This window comes from Cinclus cinclus, chromosome 3 (assembly GCF_963662255.1).
Source record: "Cinclus cinclus chromosome 3, bCinCin1.1, whole genome shotgun sequence".
Lineage (NCBI taxonomy): Eukaryota > Metazoa > Chordata > Aves > Passeriformes > Cinclidae > Cinclus > Cinclus cinclus.
Window position 1 is genome coordinate 98,004,187 of NC_085048.1, and position 20,100 is coordinate 98,024,286.

At 39.1% G+C, this 20,100-nt stretch overlaps 1 protein-coding gene across 1 annotated transcript in view; it reads right to left on the reverse strand.

Moving 5' to 3' along the window:
* FSHR (follicle stimulating hormone receptor) overlaps positions 1-20,100 on the reverse strand; it is a 79,642-nt gene that overhangs the window by 36,956 nt on the left and 22,586 nt on the right. The window contains exon 2 of the mRNA XM_062489369.1: positions 12,678-12,749. Within this exon, the coding sequence (XP_062345353.1) occupies positions 12,678-12,749 (72 nt within the window). The remainder of the gene's footprint in view (positions 1-12,677; positions 12,750-20,100) is intronic.

Here is a 20,100-nt window from a genome sequence, read left to right on the forward strand (position 1 = left end):
TGCTGCTGACAACCAGCTGTGGCAGCCTCAGCTTGCAATGAATCACCATCTCCTGAGGGCACAGGCTGAGATCACCCTCTCATGGTATGCTAGCCATCAGCCTACCCATGTGAAAATAAAACATTCATCACACACATGCGGACTGGATATGAACAAATGACCCAGAAATCTGGGGGGTTCCAAGTCCTATTACCCTCTGCCTGAGCCATTCTCCTGTCGCATGAAACTTCTTGTGACATATTTTGTGTGGGCTGCCGGGTGGGGGTGGAGAACAACCCAAAGCCTACTTTGTCATTTAGTCCTAAAATTATGTATAACTCATCCAACATACAAATAAAAGAAAAAAAATACCATGAAAGAAGAAAATGTGGTAACAAGGGAAAAGCTTCCTTGTTGCATATTAGGTCTTCATTTGAATTCAAGCATACATCTGAATGAATTATATTTTTTAATTTGTTTAACTATGCTAATAGTCAGCATGCACTGGTGGTTTTAGCAGTATTTTCTCTTTATATGTCTGACTCAAGAATTGCCATAGCAACTCGCTTCCTAATTAGCCTTCAGTTACTAACAATCAATATGATTAGACAAGGTCAGTGCTGGAGTAAGAGTAAGTTGGAGTAAACTCCACAGATTTTTAAAAAGGCTACTGAGAGTGAATAACAGCAAGAAGAGGAAGAGGGGGCTCCTGGATGGTCTTTCTCAAAGAATGGTGGTCTTCCCCCAAAGAACAAATGCTCTGCCATTACTTACTCTCCTGTGAACCAAAGCAGTCGTGCAAATGAGAGCTTGGCAACTTGAGTGCAGAGAGCTTTCAGCCTGCCAACAGATTTACAAAATACAGGGAATAGAAGCATCCTTATATGTGCAGATAAAAAGACACCTTGCTGTCACATTGCTGGGACTGATGTTGACTGCACACCACCAAAATCAAGAACAAATACATCCTAGATTTTTAACAATAAGAAATCAACCTCCCTGTGTGGGAAAGGTGCCCGAAACCTGGAGACTGTCCAGTTCACAGGAAGGTGCTCCCTGGGAGTTAAGCCTGTGCAGTGCTTAGCTGAGATCCCATTAGAAGGCCCTCCCTGTGGAGACCTGAGTGATTGCCCACTGCTGACACAATTCCCCCTTCATTTTTACAGCCTGTTTCAGCTGTTAACATGTTATCTGTTACCCTGAGAGCATAGTGCCTGGCAGCACAGTAGGATGGAAATATAATGTGGTATTCAGAGCTACTCTAGGTCCTAGGAATACAAAACAGGATCCTTGATACTGACAGATGAAGGCTTGTGAAAAGCCACTTTACTTGTTAGTGTGTTTAGGTCTGCTACCAAGAAACACAGGCAAAATCGAGCTTATTTTTAAATAAACAGTTTGTGTTGTCAGTTATGCCTGGGCACATGGCTGTTGCAGATGAACTGAAATCCATTTACTTTCCTCTGCAGAAATTCATTGCCTCTTGGCTCTGTCCTCTGTTCCTCCCTGGAGGTTACTCCTGTGCTGCAACTGTGTCTCCAGCCTCAGCTCATAGTATCAGGTCTCCCAACAGAGGGTTGGGATCAGGGAATGGAGGAGCCAGGATGTGGCACATGGTGAAAATATAAAGACAAAACAGTCTCTGGACAGTGCTGTGTGAGTGCACTTCAAGCCATGAGTTTTGAGGCAATATGTCTTGACCTTCCTCTTCACAGGATGTCTCAAAGAAGGATGAAAGGGTTTTAAGCTCAAAAAGGGTAGCTTTTATTAGAATATCAACTAGGATAATTAAAGCAGAAAAACCTTACAGGATAGTGGAAGAGAACTGGTAAGAATTTATATCCTCCCTACCCTGACATCCACTACCTTTGGAGGTTTGGAGTTCACAGAATAGTCCAGGTTGGAAGGTACTTTTCAGTCATCCAGCTCACCTTCCCAGATGGACATCTACTAGACCAGGTTGCCAGAAACCAGAATAACCTGACCCTGAATGTTGCCAGGGACAGCTCATCCACCACCTCTCTGGGCAACACATTCCAGTGGTTCAGCACTCAAACAGTAAAAAGCTTCTTCCTTATATCTAATCAAAATCAACCCTCTTTTAGTTTAAAACCACTACTCCTTGCCCTGTTGCAACAGGCCCTGCTGGAAATGCTTGTCCCCCACCTTTGTGCAGTCCATCTCTAAACACTGAAGGGCCAAATTCCTCAATGGTTTGTTCCTAGTGGCAGTAAGCTATGCTCAGACCTCCTGTAAATCCTGTCCATGATCCCTGGGGCTGCTCCCTGCTCTCCAGGGCAGACCTTGAGTGACACACATTCATCTCTGGCCTCTAACTCTCTTGCAGCCCCTCAAAGCTGCAAAGCCCCTTTATCCCACACAGGAAATACCCAAAACCCCTTCCTCCAGGGACCTCTGCTGCTGCCAGCTCTCCTAAAGGGTCTCATCTAATTGGAAACAGAAATAATAAATAAGTAATAAATAAACAAATAAGATATTTTCACTGTGTCGTGCTCACCCCTGTTCACAGCACAAATGTGAAAAACATAAATCCAGCACAAGAAGCCTTAAAAATGTGGGGAATAAAGATGAAAAACATCAATCACTACGAAAACCTAATTCCAAATAAAAGATAAGATTGACAAAGGGATTAGGCATGTCTAATGAGCACCTTCACTTCATAATTACACTAGAAAGCATAAACATTTCCAGATAAAGATGTAAATCTTTGTGCTCTTCAGCAGAAAAGCAAGACAGAAGTAAACAATGCTTCCAAATAACAAAAACTGGTTTAATTCTGTCCCCCGATGAAATTCTGCATTATTCCTGCTTCTAGTGAGGAAACTTCTAAGCACAAGACAAAATGGAGAGACCATTCCTGGCGTTTGTGCTGAGAACCCCCCTATTTATTATGTGCATTTCTTCTCCTCAGAGGAGGAAACACCCTACGAGGTAGACAAAATATATTCTCCATGTGAACGAGCTATTCCATAGCTGTTCCAGAAATGTCCTCTCAGAAATGTCCATCCTCCTTCAGAAAGTGACATCAGCAGCTCTCAGAGGTGAGGTTCTGAACTGGGAAAGCCAAAAGACTGTCCTGTCCTCAGCTCCCAGTCTTCTGCTGACTACTCTGGGAAACTTAGAGACACCAAGAATTCTCTGGCTTTTTTCATTTCTCTCACAACCGTTTGTAATTTCCATCTGTGGTTTTGGCTCCCCAAGCATTCAAAATATTTTCTGGCTTAGTATCTGTCTACCATTCTAAATCCTAGCAATTTAAATGTTTCCCAGACTGCTCTCTATGTATATAGCAGCACACATGCCTGTATTTAAGTATATAAGTATATATACTCTGCCATGTGGTGAATAGTTTAGTCATAACAGGTACACCATTCCTACTTATTTTTAAAGAATCATACACATATATGGAAGTTTTTATCCAAAACAGGTTCCTGCTCTAGAAATCAAAACAAATATTCCCAGTGTTTTGTTAGCAAATTGTTCTTGGCTTGGTCACAGAACAATGGGAATGGGCAAAATGAATCTCTGGTTTTACACCTGGGATGAATTAGGGCCAGCAAAGCCTTTGATAGAAAAATCAAAATGCATCTCACTAATAATGATAAAATGCTCAGTTGCCTCTCCACTGAGAAAAGGAACCATCAAACTAATGATTAAACCCACATCAATCATTTGACATAATAAAAATAAAGGCTCTGTGATATAATGTTGTCAGAGAATCAACATCTCCTGCTTAGAAAATAAATGTCTCGACTTCATGTCAACATTTGTTTTCCATAAATGCTGAGGGCTATATCAGCATTTGTGTAGCAATGAGAAACACTCCTTCATTGCAACATGTCAATTCCACAAGCATTATTCCTAAAATAAACAGAAAAGCTGGATAAAATTAATATGGGAAGGTGTTCCTGAAATCCTCCTGAAATTGAATTGCCATTTCCAAGCTGGTGCCAGACTTTTTCTTTCTACAAACAATATTTAGTTGTAGCAGTAATAAATACTGAAGCAAATCCTATTTAGAGCAAACTGGGCACAATTTCAAGGAGGTCACACCTTTTGCATTCACTCACTGATACAGTTACAATACATTCAAAAGATTAATAGAAAAAAATCCTATAAAAACCTTTTTTATAGTTAGAAAATGCCTAATTTTTTATTTTTTTCTTAAAAAACCTTTATTTTGCATTTACAGTTCTGTTTTCAAGTCAGTACATTTTAAGTCTGAATTCTATTGAGAAATTTGGGAGTTAACCTGTAACTAACACACAAAAGGGAACGTATTTTGCAAATTATTTAGGGATATTAGAATGACTATACTGATTTTATCAAGAAAAATATAATTATTTAATTCAGGACAATATTCTGGCACATGACATGTGGAAAAGCCATGTATTTTGTCATGTATGAGTGATGAATTATATTTGATAATGTAAAATGCAAATAGAACCAGCAATTCTGGGTTCTTAGTTCCATGGTATATGCAAATAAATTTAATAAATTTACCACTCAACCACCTTAAGAATAATTTTATGTTAATTAGTAAATATGTATTTTTATATTTACAAAGTCACTTAGTCATTCATTCTAGCTTGAAAGCACATGAATCTCATAATAAGATACAACTTGAAACTTCCTTTATTTCCAAATAGAGTGACTCTTCTGGAGGAAACAGATGAAAACTGAAGAAGTGACAGATTTTGGGCAAAAAATTTTGATTTTACCAGCATTCATTCTTCCCCCTTGGACCACAAAAGCCACCCAAAAGTGCCTGAGATGAATGACAAAAAGCTGGCCAGAAAGCAGACATAGCAGCCTCCTCAGCATGCAGTGAACATATCCATGGGAGACAAGAAGAAAGATTATGGGATTAATTCTGCACCACAGGATGGCCATCAATTCTGAGGCTCCTTGCTAGGTTTGCCAGTCACAATAATCAGCTTCATGCCTCTAATGCAAGACCTGGAGTGGGGCTGCATTGCAAAACTTAATGATCCAGAGGAAGGAAATATCTCTGTGTGACACTGAAACTCCAGCCCGTCTGGCACAGCTCCCTGCTCTGGTGATGGCAGGGGAAGCCCAGCAAACTGTCCAAGAGCAGGGCAAGCCACCTGAGAAATAATCTTACTAATTGAGAAAAAAACTTGATAATATAATTCACAACACTTACAACTGCAGAGTTTGTTTGTTTGTTTTTGTTTGCTATTTGTTTATTGTGGGGGTTTTTTTTTGGGGGGGAGGGCTTTTTTGTTTGTTTGTTTGTTTTTGTTCTTGCTTTGTTGTGTTTTGTTTTGTTTTTTACCACTGGGCTGAGACCTTCTTTAAGAACTGCACATTTCACCCTCGAATCTCATTCTGGATGAATGAGGCACCTTGAGAGCCTACATTTATACAAGCAAAATGGCTATCTTAATTTAGCATGCACTTAGCTTTATCTGTTTTGTTAGCATGGAGGAAGGCAGAAGAACACTGGATAAAAGTTTCCTCCCACAAGAGAGTGGGAACTCACACAAGCATTTGCCCACATTTCATGTTTTATGAATTCAGGTAATCTGAACAGTATGTCACTGGGGAGAGGTATTAAAGCATTTAGCATACACTCAGACAGGTTAGTCCCCTTTTTTTTCTCTCTGTCTCTGTCTAGACAGCTGTAAAACAGGGACCTAAAATGATGTGCAAGATGATTCTTCCATTAAATACTTCAGTCTTTAATGCTGGCTTCACACCGATGCAGTTAAAAAATAAAGATTCTGCTAACAGCTCATTACCACAAAGCTCATTCTTGCTCAACAAAAGCAAGTAATGACAAAATGTATTTTCTTTCTAAATTTATTTTATCAAAGAAAGCAAGCATCAAGATACTAAACCACATAGAAAGAATTAGGGAATGTTTCTTTCTTGTGCTCTGATGTGTTTCAATTAAAATATGCAAATATTAGCGTGTTTTTCTGAGACATTTTGAACAGAAATTTTAGAAAATGTTGATATGGACACTATTAATTGATTCTACATTTTCTAGCTTCTTTTCCTAGTGGTTTTTACTTTATTTGTAATTTTGTTCCACCCAAGCATTAGCAAAAGACTGAGATCAGATTATCTTCCCTGAAATGTAGAAAAACTGTAATTAAATTTCTGCTCTTTGACATTGGCCACAACTGACATGGATAATAAATTTCTCCTTCAATTTTGTAATTGTGCAAGGGATGACAACAGTAACTGTAAGAGGAAGATCCTTCCACAGATAAGCTTTGGCAGGGCAAAGCAGAATACCAAGTGATGAGGCAGCAAAAGGTTTATAGATTATAATAATGCCACCCTGTCTTCATTCATAGCTTACTGTGTCTAGAACACAAGGCACAGCTTTTAGTAGCATGAAATAAATTGAATTTAGAACAGCAGGCTTCCTATATTTTCACACCAAGCACAAAAGTTTGCTATTCAGGGGGTGATGTTTCCAAAGGCTGCAGGAGGGTCACCTGAAACAATGGCACTGCCTGGATGTGCTGGTTTTGCCATAACGCTGGAGAAGCAGAAGTATTCCAGCAGCTCACAGAGAGACAGAGACAGGAGGCACTGCTCCATCCGGCTCCTCTGCCACCATGGGATACAGGACCCCTGGGAGAAGCTCCTGCAGCTGCTGTTGGGCTGTGACATGCACGTCTGGCAGAGGACAAGCTTTCTGACGTGGTTTTGCTGCTGAATTGGAGGCCTGAAGTGCCACCAACCCCTCCACTGAGGAAAAGCCTGTTCCAACCTCCTGATGAGCTTCAAACACAGACTGTCAGCTGGGGTGGGGGCATCTGGGATTTGCAAGTCCAGGTACAGGAGCCAGGAAGCCTCCCGTGATTGCTCCCTGCCCGACCACCAGCCTACTGACTTGTACAGAGCTGCAGGGAAAGCCCCACATCACAGTAATGGCCCCATTGAAACATTCTTCTTTGGGATAACAGGTTGAATTTCGAATTTCTTTGCCTATGTTGGTTACTTGCCTTATTGTTTTTGAACTGTAGTTCTCTGTTCCCTGAGAGAAAATGCATAGACTAATTTAAATGCAGTAAGTAGCATACTTATTTGGACGGCGTGCCCTTAAGATGCAGAAAGTTACACAGAAGTTCCGATAATGTAAATTAGAATTTAATATCCGTAGAGTTGCACCTTGAGAATATACCCTGGAGTATTTGCTACCAAAGGATGACTTTTACCTTACTTAGTATGTATTTTGGTACACAGCATGGTCTGTGTACCACTTTCACCTTAGGGATGTAAATAAATACTTTTATAAGCATGCACTATTTAACTTATATATCACAGCAGATACTAAAAATCCATATTTTTCTGCTTGCAAAAGAAAATATGGCAGGTTAATCCAAATGATGCAATGAAAGGTAGAAAGCAACTCTTGCCTAGATACAATTTCCAACTGCTTTAGCCACACTGAATCGTAACCATTTTCTCAAAATAGCTTTAATGAACTTATTTAAGCCCAGTCTTTTGCATATCAAATGAGGCAGCATACAATACAAGAAAAACTGGAGAAGCTGAGAAATGCTGAACAGCTTTCTTGGTAGCAGAAGCCACAGACTGCTCATCCTTAGGTGATCCTGTGATTCCTGCCTCCCCACCCTTCCCTCCCATGTCTTTGGGCTCTATGCTGAAAAGGGTCACAGATTCACAAGCAAGGGCTTAATGAAGCTGATTTTAGGAGCACATGGGAGGGGTTAGCCATTTGCTAGCCCAGGCAGCCTGACGGCTACTGCTGAAGAAGATCTGAATGATGAATGCATCAATTTGCCAGGCTATTGTAATTTGCTAAAGAAAGTGAAGTCTCTACATTATGCCAAATTTTCTAGGTGAGACTTACAACCAAGCCAAGAATTCTGGTCCTTCCCCAGACACAGAAAGAGAGACACCCCTTGATTCAAAATTCTGTCTTCTGGTCTCGTTGCCCGCAAGTAACTCCTCTGTTTAGATAAAACATAAAAGGTAACTCAGTGTGATCTAAATGAGCCAAAGGGAAGTGTGACTCACCTTTTAGCCTATGGGGCAAACAGGAGAGATTTTAGCATCCTTTATCAGGTTGGTTTTTGTTTATGAAGCTGGTGCTTGTGTATCTAGGCCACACAGCAGCAGCGTTTGTCCTTAGGAACTATCACTGGATCCACAGTCTCAACAAAGAGAAAACCAGAAAATTTGAATGAACTAAGTAATTGAGTAAATACATGATTCAGGGCTATTTTTCTCTACAAATTAGTGAGGAAGCAAGCAGTAGGTAGCTGCTGTCTTCCATGGGCAGAGAAGTTTTGTTTCCAGGAATGTCCGCTCTGGTGGATTCCTTCAACCCTAAAAACTTTAGCTGTCCCTGATCTCCAGAGCTCTTTAGCTCATCAAGCTCTGTCATCCATACCATACTTCATGCTCTTAAAATGGGACTTTGTCAGTATCTGTTAAATAAAGGTCTCCCTCCAATTACTCCAAAATAAAAACAGGGCCAGCAATGGTGGGTTTCTTCTCCCCTGTGGCATCTTCTAGTTCAAGAAATACTTCATCCTCACAGCTGAGTTGCCTTAGGCTGCACACAGGATGGGTTTGAGAGCAAATGATGAACCAAAGCGTTATGTTTTAGCTTAAACTCTTCAAAAAGAACAAGTAACTGATGATGAATTTTCAAAGGGATTGTGCCTCAGGGTACAGACATGAAGCCTCTTTTGCTTGCACAGGGTAACACAATCAGACCAAACTTCTATAAATATGATGCCCAAATCAGGCCTTGTTGGATCAAGATTCACAAATCTACTTTGCAACTGTGTAATAACAGCAGAAACCTCAGCAACAGAAAAAGAGAGACTTAGTGTTGCTTCTGACTGTCTGTACTCCAAATTAAGCTCTTTCTGTGCAGGTTGAGGATGACATAGATGCTGCAGAGCATGTCAGATTGATTTTGCCAGGTATGTGCCTGCATGGGACTGCTTTTTAATTTAGTAACTGGAATGTTAATAAGTTCTGGGAGAGTAAATAAGTTGGGTAAGCAGAAGTCCAGAAGAAGTGCCACGTTCCAGTTGACTAAGATCTGGGAGTAGACTAAACGTAGCAAAATTAACCAATCTGCTTTCCTGAACATCTATTTGCTAAATTAACATGAAGCCAGAGTTGTGCAGGAGTTGGAGAGCTCCTGGCAACAAGATGGCAAGGCTGTTCCACAGACCTGTGTGATTCTGAAAGAGTTTTCTGCAGGAAAATTCAAGTTCCATGTTTAGCAAGAGAAATCTCTGATAAATAGAGCCCATAAGTTTATTTCATAACTTTAAACATTTTATTCAAAAAGAAAAGATCCTTCTCCCAGAGCATACTTCAGGAAAGTTTTTGCACCATATTAAACAAATAAAAAAATAAAATTTAAATAAAAACATTAAATTGTTGCCAATTAAGCAACAACAACCCAAACAAAAACACCAAAAAACCCACCACCACCACCACCACCACCAGAATAAGATGAAACCCAAAAGATTTTGTCTTGGTAATTAAAACTGAAGCTTCACCAGGGAGCTCAGATCAACACCTCCATGCCAACATTTCCAAGTCATACTAGTTCTTCCATTATGAATCATGGTCCATAGTGTCCATTCTGGAAAGTCCTTGGACAGTCCAAATAGAAAATATATGAGACCTTTCCTGGATACCCTGACTGAGAAGTATTTGACATTTTCTGGAAAAATACATCTATTTAAAGATCTCAGTAGTTTGAGTGTTTGGGAAGATACTAAAATGCACAGTTGAAAGCAGGAAAATATCAAGGAATTATTTTTCTTTGAAAACCAGAAAATTCAAAACCCTTCATTCAATTTGAAGGGAAATATAACAGAGTTAGGATTCTTAGGGAGGACTAATCTCTGATTTAACCTAGAATCATAGAATCATTAAGATTGGAAAACCAGATATTTCACAGGATATTCTGAGTTCAGAGGGTCCCTCAAGGATCACAGAGACCTCCAAAATCATCATGTCAAACTTTTGATCAAACACCACCATATCAAGTAAACCTGTGGTGTCCAGTCATTTCTTGAAAACCTTCAGAGGTCGTGACTTCCAGGGGCAACCCGTTCCAATGCCTTAAAACCCTTTCTGGAATGTCTGAAATTTTCCCTGGTCCAGCCTTGACCTCCTGTGGTACAGTTTGAGGCCATTTCCTCTTTGCCTGGGAGAAGAGGCTGAGCCCCACCTGGCTACAACCTCCTTTCAGGAGATGTTCTGAGGATAACCAGTCTTTCTGTTAAAGCCTGAGGCAAAGAAAGCATGAAGTACCTCAGTGTTTTCCTCATCCTTGGTGCCAATGTTTCCCCCTGGGTCCACTAAATGAGATGTTCCTTGGCCCTTCTTTAGTTGTTAATATACTTGTTAAAACCCCTTTTATTACCTTTCAGAGCAGTGGCCAGATTGAATTTTAACTAAGCTTTTGCCTTTCTAGTTTTCTCTCTACATAACATAATGACATCCTTGTATTCTTCCTGAGTTGCCTGACCTTTCCAAAGGTCATAAACTCTATTTTCCCCCAGATTCCTGAGAAAGCTCCGTGTTAGCCAGGTTGGTCTTCTTTCCCAAAAGCTCATCTTTCAGCACATAAGGACACTACTTCTGTGCTTTGAAGAGCTCCTTCTTGAAGCATATTCAGCCTTTCTGAACTTCTTTGTTATTAAGGACTCTTTCCCAAAGGACTCTCTGAACCAGTGTCCTAAATAGGCCAAAGTCTGCCAAGACCAAGACGGCCTCTGACCATCACATTTCCAACTTGTAATCAACTGTCTCATCCCCTACGGATGAATCCAAGGACCACAATTTCCCTCCAAATTCTGGGCTTTAACACCTACCCTGTTCTCAGAAACACACTTAGGAATGATGCATTAGTGATGAAAATCACGAGTACAGCTAAGATGGACTGCAGAAGATACTGTTTTTCTTCAGTAACACATTCAGGAAATATTGTCACTCTTCATTTATATCCTACTCAGTTCTAGGGGAGCACACACATACACTACATTGGAGTGTCTCATTTGTATACATCAGGCCATCCACATTTTACCATATGGAGGTATCACATCATTAATAGCTGTTTTCTTTAAATAGGCTACAGTTTGCTTAATCTCTCTTTGTGTGCATGATCTTGCAAGAGTAAAAAGGCTTTCATAGGAAGGCTGTGTTTTTATATGCAAATCTATTATTTGCTTACCCACTTTTTTTGTCCCTGCATTATCATGAATTTCTGATGAATGTTTTATGGGTTAGGTTTAGGATTTGTGAGCTGTCTCAAATTTGATCTGTTTGCTATATCATCTGCAAACACCACAGGGTTTTTCTTATGTTGATTGGTCTCATTTACATATTTATCACACTTTTATTTTCAAGGATGTTTTGTTATAAACTGACTGTCCCCGTTTCTCATTTCTCCTTCATATACTACTAGTAGATGGATGTATTTTCAAATTGAACCCATTTCCATACATTTTTTTTGGTTAATACTAAATGACCACTTAGAAACATCCCATTCAATGCCTTCATACACATCTGACACATGGTTTCTGAGTAATTAAAGATAACAGAAGCATTGCACAATACACTTTTCAACCCACTTCACAGTCCAAAGTGCTCAATGATTTTCCATAAGGACTAGGCTAAAATGAGCCCTCACCACCTTCTCGCTAAATTCCTTATTCATGCAAGAGTACAAGGGAGAAGATGCAGAGAAATGTTCTTTGGATTTTTTCCCATTACACACACAGCACTGAAAAAGATACTACATTTTAAGTACATTTCCCCACTTCCACTCAGACTGCTCTTGGGTGAACAGCTTGTCTCTGACCCTCTCCTATCAGGGTGTAAATGCTGCTCTGTTTCTGAGCAAAATGTGGTTTGCCCATATATGAAATATTTCAGAAAAATCATACACAAGGCAGAATAGTTAAGGTTGGACAGTGAGGGTTATAATTTCTGGTGCTAGTGCCAGCTAAGCCATAGATTTTCTGTCATTAAAGAGAAGTAGGAAGCATTACTAAGGGTTTCCCTTCCAGTGGTGCAACTGCAATACCTCCACAATAGTGTACTAATGAATGTGAGAGACATCTGTTCATCACAGGTGCTCACAATGGTATCTCCAGGCTGATCACTAAAATTAACAGAAATGAGATGCTCACACTCTTTGTGTACTAAGATTTTTTGATCTTTCACCCATAAGAAACTTCTCTGTCACATCCTGCCAGCTATCTATTCTTATATAAATAAGATTCTAAACAATCCTATTTATTCCTTAGTGAAAAGAGAATTAGCTGACCTATTATTAACAGGAGCTCTTTCCTCCCTAATCTTTCCACTGTTTCATTCCAAAACTCACAAAATAATCAGTTTCCTGTGATCTTCTGTTATGGCACTGTATTTATTAACTGCAATGACACTCCATGCTCAACCAGCCCTTTGACTGAAGACTGATTGTTGATATGAAAGTGTATTTATGTCAACATTGTTCTGGAAGGTGTCAATGAAAAAGCAGTCCATTTTTTCTTTAATCAGAAAGAAAAAATGATATGAAGCTCAGTGATAGGGACTTGCTCACAGGCTGTAAAAGGAGCTGCAATCAGAAAGTGCTGCTTGGAGTAAAATAGTTGTTTCCTAGTAAATATTGACAAAATACGTACATTTTCTCTAGGTCAACAAGTCCTGCAAAAGATCCTTTGGGAATGACTCTCATCTTGGTGAGGACAAATCTCCTGAAAATACAGAAAATGGGGTGATTATTTACTATTCACAACATAGAACTGTGCAGTAGCCTTGCCAGCACAGGAGAGGCCTTTCTCACAGGCATAAGAATGGTCTCCAGGCTGAAGGCTTTGCCATCTAAATACAGGTGTAACATCCAAAATTACAGCACAGCACTGGGGCTCCTCGGGGGAAAAAAACATCCATCAGTAGTTGCCATTTTCCCATTTGCTTCAGGAAGAAATCCAGACTTGCAGTTTCTCTGCTGAGAGGGAACAACACCTTGCTCATCTCAACTCCTCTTTTGAGTGATGCTTAAACACAGGATGAAGCACCCCTGTGGAGCCAGACTGGGATGAGGTGCTTACTCAAGGCTGTAAAGTGGTCCATCCGTGCTCATGCAGGAAAAGTCTTTAACCTGCTGCAGAGATAATTTAAGGAGTCAGATACTGTCTCCCATCATTGCAACTTTAATAACTTTATGGCTTTTCACATTCTCTCTTCTAATTAGTTTAATATTTATGCCACAAATTTGGGCTTTGGAATACTCAATTACACATTCATCAGGACAATATTTTAATCATTTTTAAAGGTCACGGAATATGCTTTACGAAGAAAACCCATTTGGAATACCATGTAAGCCTTTTTGTTAACTTGGAGTCATCTCCTTTAATTGCAATAAACAAAAAGGACTAGAAAACTTCTATTGACACTCAGCAAATGACATGTAGGGTTTCTACTGCTCCTCAGAGATATAAGGTGTTATATGCATTATTGTTTTCTTTCACACATTTAATCATTGATAAGCAGCTAACACAAACAAATGCATATATTAACATGACCTGCTCATCACAAGACAGCAGAAAATATTGGTTGCATTGAGAGACAGTTGTTAAAAAGTTTTTTTCCCCCTTATTTTAAAAAACCCCACTCACCCAAGTTACACATATGAACATGTTACATACATACATACATCACACCCTGTGATTCTGTTTCTCAGTCTATTTTTCCATGGAAATGGAGACGCATTTTTTCTGCATTACCATGAACATATCTGCCAGACAACCCCAAATTTTCATAATCACAGAACTGGTTATGCACGGCTGTTTGGGATCACTTTTCAGCCCATATGTTGTCTCATTGTAAGGTCTGCAGGAGGACAGGAATGAGAACTCAGCCTGATATTACCTGCTGTGCAGTCCTGCAAATTTTAACACAATGCCTCGAAACTAGAGACTTACTTCCTTACCATTCACATAAAGTATTCATGCAATCTTCATCTATGTTTTATTTCAGATTATTAGCTGAGAATTTTCATGGGAAATCATCAGGTTTTAATCAAAATTTTAGAGGAAAATCTATTACTCTGTCACAGTACCAATGTGACAAGTTCACATTTTAAAATTGTACATTTTTAATAGAATCTATCCCCCCCTGAGTTAGTATTTACTTAAGCAGGACAAAGTCAATGCACACCTCACCTAGTTCTAGAGATGTCACTGTGATTACACCAGGAGTGAATTTGATTCCACACTTTTTTTTAAACATTGAACTTTATGGTATTCTCAGTTGTGAAAGATGATGAAGTCAACTTGGTATTTCATTATTCTTGTACTATCGTTAATGTAAATCAGAAAAAGCTTCAACACACTGTCACACAAGAATTACAGTATTGAGATCATTATGCAAATCTTAGAAGGATAAAAGAGCTTCCAGAAAAGGGCTAACCTGGATTAGGCAATTTGTAAAACCCGACTGAAAACAGGGCTGGTGTAAGGCATGCAAAGCTGTGGCTGTGCTTCAGAGTGGATGGGTACAATGGATCCTTGCAGAACACCCAGCAGACTTAGTGCTACAAAGCTGAACCATCAGGAAACCCTTTAACTTTGATCTGCTTTGAAATCTCTCTCAAACTCTGCTTTGTAGAAATGCACGCCTAATTTCTGAGCCCTAGAAAAAGGGCTTTGTCTGAAAAGCCACCTATCTTTTCTTTTTTTATGTCAATGCGCTAAAATGAATCCTCTCTGTGCAGGCACAGGTCATCAGGACATTTGCAATTTTTAATTAAACACTAGCCTATGCCATGCTTCACAACAGCAAGAAATTGCAGTCTGATACAGAAACTAATGAAAATAGGAGAATCTCATTCACAGATGGGGTTACTGATATGAGAAAAGCCACATCTGCATAGAACTAAAAATCAGACCTTGAATCTTTTGTTGAAGACCCTGGTATCCTGTGTTAATAAGGTGTCAGAATTCAGGATTCATGTGTCTAATGCCCTGAAGCAGTAAAAACAGAATTGAAATTTAATAGCTGAAATCTCATATTCCACTTAAAAACAAAATTAATTAAGGTTAATTGTTTTTAAACATCTATGAGTAAGCTATATAAAGCCAGACTTATAGGCATAACTAACAGTGAAAATTAGAATCAGTTACTCGTTGAATTATCAACTGTATAATGAATCTATTATAACTAGAAAAATTCTCTACTGTCAATAAATCTCACCAATTAGTCTCCAAGAATCAATCTGTACTTAACATGAGATAGTGGCTGTTCAGTATCAATTCTTTCTGAGGTACATGGAGAAAATAAATGAAAAGCACTTCCTCGGTTTTGTTTCTGGCACTATTTTAGGGTCAAATAAATGGATACAGCGCACCTTTGCAAAAGCATGTTTCATGTCAAGAGAAGCAAGTAAAGAAAAGCTTCCTTTAAAAAAACGTGTAGTTAAGAGAGAGATGCAGTATTTGGTCCTAAAAATGTATGCTGGCACTTAGGTACCAGCAAGGAAAGTAGTGAAAGGCCTGAACATTCAGCTAGCAGTGTGGAACTGAAAACCCAGAGGCAGATGCCCAACATAATGCATGAGAAAGTCCTAGAAAGGACTCCACTGTTGGAGCCACCCAAAACTTAACAAATAACACAGCAGGAAGCACAGAAAAAGGAAACAAGCCCCAGCTGGTTACATGGTTATCCTGCATTGTGTGAAGGCAATATACATAGCTGGAAACAGAAAACCAGCAATATTAACTACTGTCATTCACTATGTAAAACGATAGATTTAAGTCTGGCCCATTGCTTCAATACATGCCCTGATGTCCAGAAGAGGTTTCTAAATCCTGACTTAAATATCTGTTGAAAGTGATTATTGAAGAGTTTTTTTGGGAGGGACTGAAGCTGTCTGCTCCAGTTTTGCAATCGCACTCATACTTTCTATGTTTCTCTGGACTGAACATGTAAAATTCCCACATCCTTTTTCCATTTCTGACTTTTAATTGTTTTACATATCTCTTTATTGTATTATTTTTGTCTGTCCCATGAATGGGTGTGAGTAAACTCCTCTATTATGAAGCTACTAAAAATGTTGCTACTTAAAGCCAGACCTGTCAGGACGAGGACAGAACTATCTCCTGTGGACTTGTTTATTTATACAGGGGCATCTAAACCCGATGTCTAAAACAGTGGCATCTTGGTTAATATGAAACCACTGACACAGATGACTTGTACTTTATACCACTATGAAGAGCAAACAATTGACATGCAAATGCATCTTGTCTCAGTATGGCTGTGTCCAGTATCACAGAAATATCACAGAGACAAATTAAACTCAAAGCCTACAGGGGACATGATGCAAAGAACAGAAATTTGCAGGTACTGCTAAAATGTTCCTGAATAACCCTCTAACATTTCCAGTTATGACGAGATTTATTGATCTTTTCTTAAAATAGAGTCTTCTTCAGCTGAATTAGTTTAGACAGGCTGAGTATAAGACATGAAGGAAAAAAAAATCTTCAGAAAAATTAATATTCTCTCATGCAGCCCCACATGATTCCAGTGATAGAAAGGAGATTGACCTCATCATGAAAGGATGGAGAACTGGAAGTCATTATTCAAATATCTGATGCTCAAGGTATGGGTGATTAAAAAGACTTGTCGAGGTAGAAGATAAAAAAAAGTGGACCTATACAGGTCATTTCTGCTAATTGTCTCTGAAAAAAAAGTGCAAAGGACACCTGCAAAGTAAAGCCAATGTAACCTCACTGTGTTTGTGAGGTTAGCCATTTGTGTTCAGAATGCTGTATTTTAGATATTCATCAAATGAATTCTCAGACCCTCGTCCCACAGGTTTTTCTTGAACAATTAATAAGGTGCTCTTTGGCATAAATTTTTCACCACAACTTGCTTCCACACTGCTTTGGCGTCCCCTCCTCCCAGCCCACTTCCTGGGCAAAGGCCTCCCCCTGCCGCTGGCAATAACCTTGAACAACAAAGAACTGCACTGATTATCAGAAATTAGACTGGTTTAAAAAAAATAATAATTCTGCATCATAAAGCCTGGCTGAATGTAGGTCTTTCAAAACACTCATTAAAACCCATTTCTTAGATCTACTTAAGTCACACACAGTTAATCAGAAAAGTGTGTGCATTGTAGAATTATCTTCCCTGCCTCATGTAAATTACAAATTCTTGATGTTAAAATGAACTATATCAAGCAGATACTATAAACTTTATAACTTAAAGACAAAAGGAAAATAAAATAAAAAGCTAAAAAGATTCAGTGACCATAATGCTAAATCACCAACTTTGGTTCCAAATAAATAAATGTGATAGGATTTTGAAGAACCTTTTCACTTTGATCTGCGAGCTAATAGACTGATGCTATCACCTTCAAATCCTCTGCAGCAATGTGCATTTTGTCAAACAAAGATTTACTGTGAAAATTAATTTACTCTCTGTAAATCTTTTTGGTTTTTTCCTTTGTTGTTTCTTTGTTTTTGCTTCTTGCTTTGGAGATGTGCTGGAGGTCCCAGCACAAGCAACAGATGAATTTTGCTTTACATCAGGGGAAGACAAAATGATTCTATGACCTATTAAATGTGCTCTTGATTAAATGGACAAATCAACAAGATCCTGCATCCTGGTGGGGTTTTTTTCTGTTTTTCCTTGATTAGTCAATGCAACAGTGAAGGACTATTTTGCTTTTCATGCTGTAATAGGAGATAAATAAATACTACAGACCTCATCCTGGATAGTACAAATCAATTTGATCTGTGTCACTTTGGCCCTAAACTTCTGTCCTAATTCTCACTAGAATGAATCATGAGATTCCTTAGAGCTAAATGTGATTTAATTTAAATTCATGAAGAACATTTGTAAGCCTCCAGCTCACTAAAATGGGTCCACACTGTTACATGACTTTACTGTGACTAGGGTCTGGTTGCTATGAACATCTCACTGGGAAGAGGCACACGTAGATGTTTGTGAACATTATTTTTCCTACTCAGTTGCCTAGGTGGAAAATCTCTGGAATCTATTAAGTAGGTTGTAGGTGCTTTCAGAAGAAGCTATACTTTCCCTTTCAGCAGGCAGAGAGGAGTACAAAAGTAATAAATTTCATGCTAAAACATCAGGCTTCAAAAACCATCAAGCTAAATGCAAAAAGCTTGGTTTTATTTGCTTTTGGGTTTTAAAGTCTTTAGAGAGCATACATATCATGCTCCTAAGCTATTTTCAATACTCATGAGGCTTTAATTTAAGAATGGGGAAAGATTTGTATTAGTCACCTAAGTTCCATAGGATCTTGAAGTAGAGACTGTAAAGCTGAGTGAAGCAGGATCATGAGGAATGGCGCAAGCAGTGACAAAAACATCCCCCACCATCCTACTGTCTTGTCTTTTGAGAGAGAGATGGTATTATTTTAAGAGAAAACCAATGCCAAGTGGAATTTTTTTTTTTAATAATGACTATTCATGTAGCTATAGATTCATTTCAAAGGGTGGACCCTTATAGCACAGGCACACTTGAATAATGGAGGGTGAGCTCTGCAATTCATTTGTTCAACTGAGACATGATCCATGGATTTGTGTGTCTGAGAAGCCCTACTTCACACACGTGTAAATGGATTTATGAGAGAAAGACCATAATCCCTTGCTAGCATGCACAATCTGGATTGAAGCATCTGATCACTGCACCCACCTAATGTGCTTAAATCAGCTGTTCATCCCTTTTAAATGCTTGAGAAAGAAGTTATCTAGACAGTGCAGCTGGTTTAATTCCTCCTGTGTGATAATAAAAGCCAGTAAAGGTGAGTATTCCAAGGAAAATTTAGAAAGTGCTCATTTCATGAAGAAGACAGAAAACGTAGGGTTTATCTGGGAAGGAAGGCTACTTGGGAATCTCTTCAGGTCTGTGAGTGATGTAAAGAGCATCTGTGAGAAAGAACATATTTTGGTTTGCGAGCTATTAAATATTGTCCAGGCACAGTAAATACAATTAGAACTGTGATGATGATATCAGTGATGTCTGTCTGCTTTGCAGGTCTGAATCTAAAATGCAGTAAGTGCAGCAGCTGATGAAAAACTCTTCCTTAATCTTTATCAGTGGCCTCCCGTAAAAATCTGTTTCCTTTTCTTTTTTGAATTAGATTAAAAGGATAATTGCATCCTTATTCTAAATTTAGTTAAGACTTACTCAGTGTAATAATGCCCCCCAGCCACAGAAAGCTGCAGGGAAGCATTTTAAGATCTCATCCCCAGTGTCGTGTGGGTTTTTCACTTGCAGGGTGCCCACAACACCATGGCAAGGATAACAACTTGCCTGTTTCCCCAACAGATCTGTGATGCTGCTCACACAGGCACACAGCAAATTTGCTGTGGGATTTGTTTTTCCTCGAGGACCTTGCTTAGATCAGCTAATTAATTGCACACAGTGCCCGTAGGCAGCTAACAGCTGATAAGGAGAGATAAGGAAACAGAAAACTGTTGAGAAAAAACAAAACACCAACCAAACAACCAAGCATCTAAAAGATTGTAAAAATGGTCAAGCAATGGGCTTGTAAAGCTTGCTCTCCCTCCTCCCTAACTTAGTTTTCCAAAGCCATGGCATGTTTAGTCTCAGCCCTGATAGCCTTTTCATTTCTGGACAAAGCAGACACTGTCCTCAGGAGCACTGCTACATCCCCCCACGACACAGCAGATAGCTTCTTCTGAGGTCACGCGTGCAGCCAGTAAAAAGTAAAGCTCCAAGGCACTTTTAAATAGCTCTGCTCGAATAGGGTGGGAGGTATCTGGATATGGAAGAACAGAAAGAAAAGGAAAAAAAAAAAAAAAAAAAAAAGAAGGCAGGATGGCAAAACTCCCAATTAGAAAAAGGAATGCAACACCAAGACTTTCACTCGTTCTGAGATATTTAATGGCCTACACTTATTGTAGTTATTTCAGTGTATTTAGGTTGGGTTGATTTACACTGAGGTAAAGCTGGAGAGGCACAAGAGTTGTGATTATTCAGACCAGCTGCCTGTGTGTGTTAACTGGTTTTGTAAAGTCCCTGATGATCAATTTTGTTGGAGATTTAGGT